This window comes from Falco rusticolus, chromosome 11 (assembly GCF_015220075.1).
Source record: "Falco rusticolus isolate bFalRus1 chromosome 11, bFalRus1.pri, whole genome shotgun sequence".
In the NCBI taxonomy this organism is placed as follows: Eukaryota; Metazoa; Chordata; class Aves; order Falconiformes; family Falconidae; genus Falco; species Falco rusticolus.
Genome location: NC_051197.1, coordinates 15,340,318 through 15,354,321, shown reverse-complemented (window position 1 = coordinate 15,354,321; position 14,004 = coordinate 15,340,318). Strand labels below are relative to the sequence as shown.

At 39.6% G+C, this 14,004-nt stretch overlaps 1 protein-coding gene across 21 annotated transcripts in view; it reads right to left on the bottom strand.

Moving 5' to 3' along the window:
* ADGRL2 (adhesion G protein-coupled receptor L2) overlaps positions 1–14,004 on the bottom strand; it is a 179,634-nt gene that overhangs the window by 122,036 nt on the left and 43,594 nt on the right. For all 21 annotated transcript variants that reach the window (XM_037404631.1, XM_037404647.1, XM_037404648.1 and 18 more), the window contains exon 2: positions 5,565–5,737. In XM_037404631.1, the coding sequence (XP_037260528.1) occupies positions 5,565–5,637 (73 nt within the window). In that variant the 5' untranslated portion in view covers positions 5,638–5,737. The remainder of the gene's footprint in view (positions 1–5,564; positions 5,738–14,004) is intronic.

Sequence of the window (14,004 nt, the reverse complement as noted above, 5' to 3'; positions counted from 1 at the left end):
ACCACGAGACTCACCAAGGTTACAGCAACGGAAGATGGTAAACTGAAGTAATAGCTTAGAGGGCTCTGAAAATACAGCATCTGCCCTTAGCACAACACAACTGCATTTCTACTGCTTTACACCGTACAGGGTTCTGTTCTTCTGAATACAGAGCTCAAGAAGATACAAAATCTCCCCTCATAAAGGAGAATGTTTTTAAGTAACCGAGAAAAAGGACAGCATATCAAAATAGTAGTACTATTATTCACCTCATAGTAATTCTGCATAGTTATTCTGCATTTATGCTTTTTTCCTTTGTCTAAATTATAAGACCCTTACATTAACATTTTGTAGCAATTCTCATAGAAATGTTAGTATAATATTTAAAATAGTTCTTCACGCATTCTTGTACACAGTTCTTCTCAATTTAAAATAGTGGTGGTTTGGCTTTGGTTTCAAAAATGTAACGTTACAGCACAGGATCCTGCAGACCTCACTGTTCAGGGAATATACAAAAGGATGTTCACTGCCAGCATGTTAAAGAATCTCTGGCTTTTCCAGGCAGTCTGTCAGTCTCTATTAGCTGCAAATGCACTTGCGAAGTGTAACAGACACTCTTCTTCAAGAAGTTTGGTCTCACTGTTTAGATCAATTTCCTTTTTAGAAAATACATTGGGCCTACACCCCCCTCAGGAAAGTTAAAAAAGAGATGTCCCAGGTAAGTATGCACCACAATATCCCAGTGAAAAATCGCATGTTCTTCCCAGAAAGAAAACAGGACTCAGCGCAGCAGTTGCTTTCTGCAGAAACCTAACTGCTCCTTCCACCCAGATATTTTCTTCTGCATAATCTGTTCCAGCCAATTAAGAAAAAACACTTGCTAAAGAATCACAGAACACTTTAGGTATACACGATAAAAATTAAGACAGTATCGGAAGGCTTATTAGATTGACTCTCCAAAGGGTGAGCAATAACTGGCTGGCCTCAGCACGCTGGGTTGCATTTACGGATGCTTTGCAACCTCTGTTAAACCAAGTAGTTGCCTGCTAACTGTGTGCTTCACAGAGCTCTCACTGTGACAAATTCCCTGGCTAGAAATTAAATTAGTGCTCCTATTTGCTCTTGCATGACCCCGTAATGGGTTTCACCCCTTGCAGAACTTAAATCCACTAATTAACAGAAGTTGATTTCTTCTCAAGTCCAGGGTACAAGATTTTTTAAATTTTTATCCTGGGCAATCCTACTAATACTTCCTAGTAAATGTGAGTACCTGTGCTGTATGTCTTAGATGTTCTAAGTCTGGGTGGCTTGACAGGAGGCTGAAGACCTGAAGCAATACACTAAAATATCAAATACCTTTGTAGTGGCCCAGTGTATATTGTCTGTATTTAATATGACTTCTTCAGTAAATGCACTAACATTGGATATACACTTACAACTGCTTCCAATTTAACACTCAGCTCCTTGGCTGGCACAATCGGAATTTACAAGAACATGTATTTCTTGGCATAACGTTAAGTAAAATGTACATTCAGAGGCAAAGACAGGATGGATTTCTTAAAAAACATGAATGCCATTTAGGAAAACAGAATAGATAATGACAGCATGATGCTTCTTCTTTGGACAAAGTCTAGATAATAATTCATAATAAAATGAATAAAATTATATTAAAACCTGATTAAAATAAAATGCAAGCAACTAAAATTATTTCAGTGCTTCCCAAGCACTTGTGCTTCTCAAGCAGTAGTAGACAATAAGAACAAAAGGCATCTAAAGCTAGTCAAAAAGGTGGACTTTGTAAGCAAGATAAAAACTTAAAATATCTAAACTTGTACAGTCCAGAAACCAATCTTAATCAGAATGTTTAGCTCTGACATCTTTTTTTCATATGCATATTAGTCTATCTGTCTTAACTTGCTGGAAGAGAAACCAATAATATGTATAATAAGCTTTTTACTCTGCTTTGCTATGGAAACAAGGCATGTGTGATCTCACTCTCTGACTTTCTGTATTTTCTCAGATAATTTTTAACTTGATGGATGATTTCACCTAATTAGGAAGGGAAAAGAAAAAAAAAAAAAAAAAGATGGTGTCAGAAGTAATTCATTTCCTACAGTTTGTAGGAAACAGGTAAGTAAAGGTGCGGGGCTCAACTGCATGGAACCCACAGGAATACGAGCACCCTCCTTTTGCCAGACCGTAGAGCCAGGGTGGCATGGAACAGGGACGGGGAGAGGGATGGGGACGGACACTGCGCCAGCGGGAGCTCCCGTCTCCCCCAGGCCATCAGCCACAGCACGAGGCCAGGCTGCGCACAGCTACCTCTGTAACTCCAACTCAAACTACTTCCCAAGGTAGTTCTTTCAGTCTGTCTTTTCTAATAAAACTGTAGTTTTAAAGACATACCTATAGTAGAGTATGTTAGAAAAAGTGACAGAAGATACCTTCGGAAATGACATTCATATTCAAGCTTTTAACTTTAGCTTTTCATTCCTTTTTCCTGCCTTTCATCTTTTCTTTATTTAAGGCTGCAATGCTTGCTGATGATGGTAGCAATGATGTTTTTCAGCTCTCTACACAACAATATTGACCTGTTGTTGATCAATATACCAGCAGTGTATATAACTCGGTGCAGCTTTCCCCTCCAGCTGCTAGCACTCATCTGTTCCAGGTTCCTTCTACCTGAACAAGTGGACTGCTTCAAAGACAACCCTACCTGGACTGCACTAGCCAGGAAAAAAAAAAAAAGGCTAAACCAAGACCTTCTTAACTGAAGATACGATCCCTGTTTGGATAGCTGACACTAAAAGAAAATTGCAGCCTTCATATAACTGTGCCTGCTTGCTAGTTCCCTGCTGAGTTAAAGTTAAGGCACTGTGAAAGTAACAAAGTCTTTATCTTGATTGGAAAATGTTTCATTATGTGAACAAACGATTCACTTGTCCACATCCAGGATCTTCCCCCCGTCCCATCTAATTGCACAGAAACATTAAAATAGAACAGTAGGGAATTCAGCCACGTTTCCTCTCCCCCACCAACTACAACAACCTGCATATATACATAAGATTTCTAGAAAAACCCCTAAGCTGCAAGTGAGAGAATTAAAGATATTTTTTTTATTTCTAGCAAAAGTTAGTTGCTCTTATTTTAACCTTTGTTCATGTTCATACTTCCAGGCATGAAGTGCTACTAAAGCACGTTACACTTGGCATCTCTTATTACTGAAGCAGAAGGCAATGTAATCTTGTGAGAAAGTGTAATAATGCGGTATTCATTTTGCTTCTGTGGCTGGAAGCCAACTCTATATTAATATTCATTTCCAGTATACACAGACACAGTATTTCATTTATTTTAAGAATTTACAATTAATTTGGTACGATTCTGATATCTGCTCCCAATTTCCTTCCCTGTTTCTTTTAGCTGAAAAAGCAGCTCTTGTATAGACTTTTAAAAAGTAAATTCACAACTGAAGCATCAAAAGATTGCTACTGGCTACTAAAAGCAAAAAAAAACAGGGACAGAACAAAATGAACTTGAAATATTACAGATGACAATGAAAATTAGCTTTCTGAAATGGCAAAAATTCAATCTGCAGAAGTTCTCAGTTGACTTTTTCCTTTCCAAACTCAGCAGATAAAACACTCTTTGCAGCATGCTGTTTGCTACTGTAACCAAGAGTTGTTTGTTTGCTTTTCCTTTCTGTTTTCAAATATTTTCAACCACCACATAGCATGAAACTGCAAGTACGTGAATCTTTGTAAAATGTACTAGACATAAGGATTTGAAACAACTGCAATAACAAATAAAATCCTTAGTATTTTAAAACTTCAGAAAATACATAAACAGATGCCTCTACTTCCTATACCGTTGGTTTCGAGGAGTGCAACCACTTTTGCAATGTAAGTGCATTTATAATTAACAGAAGTGATTACCTAACCAGCCAGTTCTAAGATTTATAATCCTATTCTCCTAATACACATTTACCTTCCTTACCTGTGAAAAGAGGCTGAAAAGCATTTTGCCTCCCAGCTGTTGGCACTTACTTTCCTATAAAAGTGAGATTTTACACAAGTCCACTGACTCAACAGACACCAAGAGAGCAGTCAGTACAGCAGCTAGCAAACCAGAAACCCCACCAGTGATGAAACCATCCAAGATCAGCAGTGTGCTGTGGGAAATGCCAGTTTTCTAATATATTCTGGCAATATTTAAGAAGAAAGAGGGCAGGGAGGAAAAACTGACTGTGAATGCTATTTAAGTGAAATGAGACTTCCCCACATTCAGAAACCTCCACGAAGACGCCTAGGACTCACTCCCTGGTACATGTGTACGTTCACACATAGATATGAACACCCTATTTCAGTAAAGCTTGTCTATCATTACGACACAAGACCCGAGCTGTGTTAGTCTAGAATAAATGCTTAGGAAATTACATGGTGAATGTGGAAGACTGTATACAATATTTAAATTTTTAATCTTGGGGTTTGCCATTTTTGGGGACTAGATCCTTTATGTTTGTATAGATTTCAGAAAGAAGAGAGGGGGAGGCAGAGCAGCTTTCCTGAAGTATCTCTGAAAATTTAGCCTTAAAATTCAAAGAATTTTAACAGGGTAAGGTATGGATCTGCTTTAAAAGATGGTGTGATCACACCACAGATGCACCAAAGAAGCCTATGTATTATATACTGACTACTGAATAATGTAATAAGGCATGGAGATGCTATTTTATTACTCAACCACTCTTTTCACCTGCAATCTAGTCAATCAAAATGATTACACCCAGGAACAACCTCAAGTTCTATACAAATAATTGTAATTAAAAATTCATAAACCATGTTTTCCTGATCATTCATTGGTGTTTCTCTGTCTATTAAAAGGGCCACAAGAACAGCTGGGGAGACAGACTAAAGGGATGAAATAAAGTTTATGAAGAAAATGAGATAGAGGATACTTTTTTAAAAAAGCTTTTTCCTTCCTCATCTCTTCAATTTAAGAGCTATTTTAAACACCACATTTGATAGCAATGAAGCATTTTCCCCATTTTTTTAAAAAAGCAAAAATATTTTTAAGTAGATGCTATTTCTGTATGCACTTAGATTTTTATTTCCTGAAATTTATCTTGCATAGTTCTAATCTTAATGAAGTGTTTTCCATTTTATTTTCAGCCAGCCAAATTACAAAAGTAAAACGGGTATTTCATTTCCACTTTTTAGTTATTTTATATCACATTTAACATATCTATACATTGTTGATAAATGGCTGCACAATGAGAACCGAAAAACGAATTAACAGGGAAAGTCCAAAAACAAGGCACCTACCGATCAAGGATATTAACAATGTCACTTCAGTTGCCTGAACACTGCATCTCAGTTTCAACATACCACACTATATCAAAACCAAAAAATGTATTTTCTTTTTTCATTCTAAAAGAGACAATTTGATTCTTAGAAATTAAACCCAGAACACACTACAGATACTTCTAGTTTAACATCCTAAAAGTTCAAATCATCTAACAGAAATTAACTGTACAGACCATTCATCACATCTGCAAACTCAAGTAAAAAAAAAAATAAACTACAGCTTACCTTCAGTACACTGCAGGAAGCTGATAATGAGCAGAAACCAGAAACTTCGCATTCTGCAGCCAGAAGACACCATTATTGATCCCTGTAAGAATTTTCTTTGTATTCCTTAATGAATCCAGTTATAAAAGCCCAGCATCATCGAAACCAGCGGTCTGCATTATTCATCTTCATACCTGGAGAAGCAGAGGGTTTGGAAGAAAAGGAGAAAAAAAAAAAATCCATCAATAGCTGAACACCAATAATTTGGAATACCAAATTTTACTTGACATGAAGACAGACATTTTTAATAAAAACTGACAGTACACCTGTACTGTAGCTGGGAATTTGGCAGGTTTGTGGGATGTAATCACGCAAGGTCAGTGATCATTAAACAGAATGCCAAATAATGATACGTGTTAAAGTTGGAAGTATGAATGTTAGTGACGTACTTGCACTAAAACACATTGGGTGGGTGGGGGAAGATAACATTCTCTCTGAATATAAGGCACTGGATTTGCAGATGACTAGGCTAAGCTCTTCCCACTCCCCAAATCTGACACAACCTGCATTTCTCTACCTCAAAGAACAACAAAATTAAATCTAGGGCACTGCCTTATCTCTTAGGGATTCAAAACATGGAGTGGCTAAGAACAACAGAGCAACACCACTTAACAGTAGGGCTCTGCAGGTCTCCTCCCTGCCACGGCTCTGGCGTTCCCTTTTGCTACGTGTAGGTCACTCCTCTGAAGAGAAGCGTTAACAGCAACTTTGCATAATACTCTGCTTGGTGAGAAATCCTCTTCATATGACTCTACAGTTTGCCATATTTCTACCCAATAAACACCTTCAGACAATGGATGAGACTCGCCTGTCCTTAGCCTCTGACGAGATTTGTCCCAGACTGAGAAATATGAATTGCACTGCTCCAGTAAACGATGTACCAAAGGAAGAATTCTTAAAGCTATCATTTGCATTTGAAAAATGTAATTACAGTGATAGAGTGCAGTAGCTGTGATAGAAGATTCAACAGCAGAGTGCTCCCTTTTGCTAATGACTTCATTCTTTCACCAGACAACTGAGTAACTACATACATCCTCTTCTACATCTCACTGTTTGAGGCCAGATCATGCTTCAGCCCCTACTATTAAGAGTTTGGGGAGACAGAGAAAAATTAACATCCATACAAACCCAAATTATTTTTAACTACAAAGCTGGCTCTAGATATTACAGATGTGTGAACAACTCTGGAAGAATGACTCTCATTGCAGCAATTACAGATCCAGAGAGCTGAGTCTGGTGCCACGTTGGCTTGGTCTCTCCAAGACCAACAGACAGAACTGTGTGGAAGTATTTCTGAGATAGCTGAAATTAACATTACTTTAAAAACATAACAATGACTATGTACACATTTAAGTGGCAGGATCCAAGGGCCACTTATGACCCTTACGAGTACTGGAGCATGTTGAGAGCTTTAAAAATACATTTACCCATTTGACAAGGAGAACTAGAAATGCTGAAGAGCACAAAATGCCAGACAAAGAAATTCTGTGAACTGTAGATCATTTTCAGAAGTAGAATGTGTAACTTTTGTATTAGTCACTGTTAATATTAATCAATTATAAGTTTGTTCCCTGAGCACACAGACAGCAACAAGACTGACACTCACTTTTTTCCCCAAGGAGAGAAAGATGGGAATTAACAGAAAACATTATGGAACAATTTCTCTGGCTCTCAATAAAGGTAATGTGACTGTGGCAGGAGATTATTAAATAGCCAAGTAGGCTTCTTTACTTGGCTCCTCTTTAAGAGGAGTGATGCCATTTCAGTGTAGCGCACACAACACAAGCGTGTTTGTGATTTCTCACACGGGGAAATGAAAGAGAACCGACATCTGAGGCTGACTGATTTTATGTTTATTTATACATAAAAACAAACCCTTTTCCCAATTTCCAGCTACAGGCAGGTGCTCTTCAATCACAGGCGCTTTTATCCGCACATATTTCAACAAAGGGCATGCAACAGCAAACACAGTGCTTCAGTGCAGGACAGCCAGAGCACGGCTCTCCCTGGCACAGACCCATGTGCCTAGGGGTAAAAGATGTGCCCTCAATTTAGGTGGTGATACACCAGCTGCTACAGGACAAGCCAGAAGCAGTTATGAAGAGACAGTCATATTTTATCACTAGATCTTTCACACTGGGCTGATAAGAGTTTTGCAACTAAAAAAAAAAAAATAAATCTAAAAATTCACAAAGGATGCACTGCATTCAGGAGAAATTACAATTGCAAAGGAGCTCCTGCCGAGTAAAGAAGGAAAAATTGCCACCATGATATATCAAAAAAAAAAAAAAAAAAAACCTGGAGATAGTTCAGCTAAAAGCTTGGGACAAGCTTGGATTAATTTTTTACCTGTAGCACCCAAAGGAAAAATCATAAAACTATTTCACAGACACTACAGACTAATCAGCATAATTTCAGTAAGCAATCAGAATAATCCAAGAGAATAGATGAGGAACAATAATGGCTAAAAGGGAAATTAAGTCAGCCTTCTGATTGCTCCCAGTCTGTCCAGAAGATTTTGACTTCCTGAGACTCAAGTTTTATCATTATTTCCATAACATATCACTGCACACCCGGATTTTGAGACATCTTCCTTCACCTTCAAGTGGATAGCGACGTACCTGTGCTTTATCATGCTTAAATTCATCGCTTCCTTTTGGGCTTTTTTTTTAATTGGAGGTAGGGGGGAAGGGTTTTGTTAAAAACAAAAGCAATAATCAAGCACCACTTGCAGTACCCAATGTGTCTCTAGGAAACAGTTACAAGCTTTATGGCAGAGACTTTTTTTTTTCTTTTAAATTCGGTAAGAGTTCCTGACCTTGTAAATGGATTTATTTTAACTATTTTAATAAAAAAACAGTTTCTGAAAGAATGTTGATGCTTTTGTGATACTAAAACCAGCAGAAACTATTCAACAATAAATGCAAAACAATTTAAGAACAAATTTAAGTGCTTTGTGCAATATATTGTTCTCTCTATTGTCATAGCCTACAGACTCAGAATTTAACTCAGTGTGCTGCTGCAAAAAGAATTCAAAATAAACTAACCAGCCCATACCAGATTATCAGTAACATGTTTTTTCTAAAAAAGCAAGAAAACATTAAGCAATGTTTGAAAACTAATGCAACAGGGTTTGGCTTTGCTTCTTTTCTTTCAAATAAAAATGAACAGCTTCACAGTGAACAATTTTTAATGCAACCTACATATTTACGAAACTCTGTGTGGCTCCAAGTAAAAGAACAGTGCAGTTCTGAACCAACTAATCATCAGTGTGACAAAAGCTAATGCTGAAAAAGGTACCCAGACATGAGCTGGAGCCAGAGAACACTCGGGCCACAGACACTGCTGTCAGCCACGTCCTTCTGACCATCCATCCATCAGCGATACGGAGACTGTCAGTGGCATCTCACAACAACAACAAAGCCCAAACTAAACAAGTAAGACCAGGAAAAACTGTGTTAAGTTACTTCTTTGTAAACAGAAAAAGGAGACCATGGTGAGCAGCTGTCCTGCACAAATAACTTACTTCCCCTCAGACCTTAATAAACTTTTTCTCTGGATCACTGACTGCTTGGGCTTGTGGGTGGGGCAGGCAGAAACTCCCTAGAGCAAAAGGTTGCTTGAATTTCAGAGCACAATAAAAGCTGCCCAGAAAAAACTCAGTTGTAACTTAAATCCCTACCTCTGGGCCATACTGCAGTCTCCCATAGAAAAAAAAAAAGCCAGCCCTCCGCTGGAAACAGAGCAGTTCACCTTGTTAAGTTTCTTTGCCCATTTGCTGTTAAAGATGACTAGATCAGTAATGGAAATGTTAATGTTCAAACCCGTACACTGCAAAGGCATTGGGCCTCTCTCTCTTCATACCGTATTCATAAGCTGTGCTCCAAGTTCTAAATATCTTAGTGCCCCTGCCTTGCTTCCTTGTTCTTCTGTACTTCTGAAACTTCTTACAGAGGAAACACAAGCGCTGCAGAATACATGCCACTGTTGGCCATCCCTCTCCCCGCAACATTGCTCAAGAGCACCCCAGAGATAAGAGAAAGCTGCTCCAAGCATGCTCCTTGATATACTTTCATCTTTGAAGAGAAAGACCTCTAAAAGACTGCCACGTCCTGACTCTACTGTTTAACCTTCCCAAGGTTTTATTTTCAAAAGCCAAAAAAGGGTCTTTTAAGAGCTTCCGGGCAACCGACACAGCATGCTCAAGAGCTGCCTTTTTCCTCCTGTTCCATCCAGCTTTCCAGGTGATTAAGACAGAGGGGAATGCAGAGATCTTTCCAGCTAAGCAAGGATGTTTTTCTTTAGCTGAAAGTCTTTCAGACTAACACTGAATTAATAACTATATTTTTTACAATATGATGCTAAATTTTCCGAATCATCTTAGGAACACCACCACAAAGCACCTGCGACATTGGTCAAGCTTTAGCATCCCTACTACAGAAATAAAATTTACACTAGCTTTACAGTGATGAGGCAGAGAGAGGTAAGGAACATCAGTCATAGCTGCATAGCTCAGACGCACCGAGGAACCAGCATGACCCAGTCAGTCCTTCTTATAAATCCTGTATGACCTATCTTGCCACATATGCAGCACCCCCACTGCCTTTCATAACCCAGTTTATGAAACTAAGTAATTCTGTAATATCTGAGACGCTCTGCAGAGGAAAGCAGGGGGAAGAAGAGGCAAGGGTGAGTAGGTATATATTCATACAATATAATAGACTATTTAGTCTCCAGAGAAATCATGTGTCCACGTGCTTTCCCATCATGAGGCTCTCCCAATTTAAAAAAAGAATGAAGTTAAACTTCCCATAATCTGTAACATAAGAATTTAATTAGTGCCGTGTGATTAGTAAAACTAAGCCACATTAGTAAAATACTAGAATGAGACTAATACTATGATCCAACAGCTACAGTTTTATATGTACCTGCAATAAGACCCAGCTCTAGTTTTCAACATTGAACATCTCTTCAGATGCATTTGAGTTATTCCTAATCCTTCAATATAGTTATCCAAAAACTGACTAGCACTAATGCGAAGTTATTAATGTAACAGCACCATATCCTAGGAAATCTGCAAAGTTAAAAGATTTTACAAGAAAAACTGAAGACAAGCAAGACCCCATGCTGACTTAGTTATCATCCTTCTACTACCTATGGTAAAAAATCAATGCCTCATCTGTTCCAATTAAACCAAGTTGCATATTGCAAGAAGAAAGGAAAGCCTACTCTGCTCTGTCTAAAACTGGTTAACAAAAGCTTGTTTTCCATTAAAAGCAATTCAATGCTTAAAATGTATCAGAGTCTTACCTTCAATTCTGTATTCAACAGTCCCTATTAACTGTCACCTTGAACACAAATTTCTAACCCAAAACATCTCTTCCCAAGTCGCACGGAAGGAATATAGTACCAGAGAGGGGAATAATACAGTAAGAACAAGACTTGACCAAGGTCATCCAATCTTGCAACAAAAAGAATTACTTCAATACATTCAGCTGCATTGTGCTCTGAAGTGACATACTCACGTCTGAGGAACACCTGAAACGGTGTGCAGTGAATGTGAACCCCCAATAGAGAATGGCCACAGGAACGCCCAGCCCAGCCCAGCCCAGGTTCCCAGCTCCTTAGTGCAGCAGATCATTCAAAATGCCAGACCCACCTATGCAAGGCATGGCACCGAACAGTTCACTGACACTGTTTTAACAGTGCAACATCACAATTCAGTTCACCAGTCCACAGCAGCCCAGTGGTCTACCGCAATCATTCACAGAGAAAATAAATAGGATTTGAGAGGAAAAGACGAAGATTTTCTTTTCTCATCAGCACTCCAGTTCGGCTTGGCCTCACTCTGGTGTTTTACAGACATCTTACACGGCAGTCCATTCCTGACAAGCCAGCTTTGCCCCTTCTTGTTAACACAGGATAAAGCCTGGACACTCTAGGGAGTTTTCATTCAATAAGCCAGCAAAGTAAACCTTTGCTAACGCTAATAAGAATGGCTTTTTTTGGCTCCAGGCACTCTCCTTTTGCCAAGTCTGAATTTCTTTTTGCGTTTGCTAAATGCTCAGAACCAACGGGGGTGGGGGGAGTTGTCACTCAGTCCTCATTGCGAATTCCCTGCATTTCACCCGGATCGACACCGTGCCACTACATCAGACCACCTCCGCTCCAACAGAGCAGGTAAAACCCCTCTAACACTTCTGCCCTCTGTGCGCTACATCTTCCTGGGGTCTCAAAGATAAATCCCCAGCATCCAACAAAGTGGGTAGGGAAAGAGAGGCTGTAAGTCAATTACAACTGTTATCAGCTAATATCTTAGTGTCACGCTGAGCATGTTAAATATGCTGATCACTCTGGACACCAGAGGCACAGTCTGAGGCTGTCTGCCATTCCCTTCATTAAACTACAAAACAAATAGCTCTCATTTTCAAACCTACATAGGACAGATTATACGAACATCAAAAATAAACAAGAAAATAATGAATAGCTATAAAAAACACTGAGAACCATATGACAAATCAGAAGAAGCAATCGTAACAGCTGAGAAAATTCAAAGGCTTTTCAGACTTCTCAAAGAAGAGAAATCCTCAAAATAATCTATTTGTATTAGAAGAGATCATTCCTTTCCCTTGGAAGAAAAAAAAAAAAAAAAAATCACTAGACTAACATCAACCAAAGACACTGCAGTCTTGTAAGACAGTAAACTGTTTGTTGACAGCCTTGACAAGGCTTTGCAAAGGCCCATATTTCTCAAAGCTGTTCTGCCACTTAGCTGATCTCTTTTTTTTCTCCTCCTATCCAGTGTTTTTCACAGCCAAGAACTTGTTTGAAGTGGAAGTAGACCGAAAAACAAAACAACCAGAACTAAATCCTGGGACTGTGGTCAGACATGCCCGTACCTGTGCAGCAGCGTGGTGCTTCTCTAGCTGACTGCCAGGATTTCAGCGCACCCCGTCTGCTTCGTGGCTGCTACCGCTGGGCTTGAGCAGGGAACTCAGATGTCAAGTGCTGCGCTCAGCTCTGGGGCCCCCAGCATAAGGAGGACATGGGCCTGTTGGGGCGAGCCCAGAGGAGGTCACAAAGGTGATCAGAGGGCTGGAGCACCTCTGCTGTGAAGACAGGCCAAGAGAGCTGGGGCCCTTCAGGCTGGAGCAGCTCAGCTCTGGGGAGACCTTATAGCAGCCTCCCAGTGCTTAACGGGGGCCTGCAGGAAAGCTGGAGAGGGACTTTTTGCAAGGGCGTGAAGTGATAGGAACTGGAAGTGGGCATTTACCTTAGATATTCGGAAGAAATTCTTTCCTGTGAGGGTGGTGAGGCACTGGCATAGGTTGCCCAGAGAAGCTGTGGCTGCCCCATCCCTGGCAGTGCTCAAGGCCAGGCTGGATGGGGCTTGGAGCAGCCTGGTCTGGTGGAAGGTGTCCCTGCCCAGGGCAGGGGGCTTGGAATTAGGTGATCTTTAAGGTTGCTTTCAACTGAAACCACTATGATTCTAGTATGGTATGCCTTTCACAGCTGACACACTGAAGTAAGACAACTTCACCAGACCAACACAGAGCCACCAGCCAAAAACCGTGATGTACTAACTTTCAAAACAAAATCAAGTTACAGACAAGGGTAGAAAACCCCCAGATTTTTATGTATGCATTTACAGCACTTGTACCCATGCTGTAACGGGGTTAATGGGGGCTGTACAGCCCTAATACATTGGATCTTCAATGAAGCCACGGTCGGGGATGGCTGTGCTGCAGCCTTGGCATCTGCTTTTCATGCAGAAACCCCAGTTTGGTAGCATGAAACCCCTGGAAACTACTGCACTGGAGACTTGTTTTCTAGGCATGTGCCAAAGCATATTATCAGAAAGATTCATGAAGGTGCTGTTTTAGCATCTGCCTTAAAGCATCCCATTTTCTATCAGCTCTATTTGAGATTGGTCTGTGTGGTCTACATTCAATATAAATGACATAGCTTGTGTGGGCAGCAAAGTCACTTTTGATTATTTTTAAAAATCGTATCAAAACCCTTTGTTGTTACCAGAGAAATACCAATTCTTTAAAAAGTAACTGGAAAATATTTATATTTTTTTTAAAAGCAGAAGCAGGAGGAACATACACACAATGCACTGGGTATAATTTGTTGCATATCTTTTGCTTAGAGAAGAATATGGTTCTGATGTTAACATCTGTGAGACCATGGCCTAATCATTGTGCAGTGAAATATGAAACAAAATCAATGGCGGCACATAAGATGTAATCTCTGCTGTGTTTGGCTCACTGCACTGAATCCTTGACTCATAAATCATTGTTACTAGCCATTCAGTGAATCAATATTCAGATTCCCTCTTGGTCTATACATATGACCACTAAATGAAATAATAATGACCAAAATCTGTCACATATTAGGT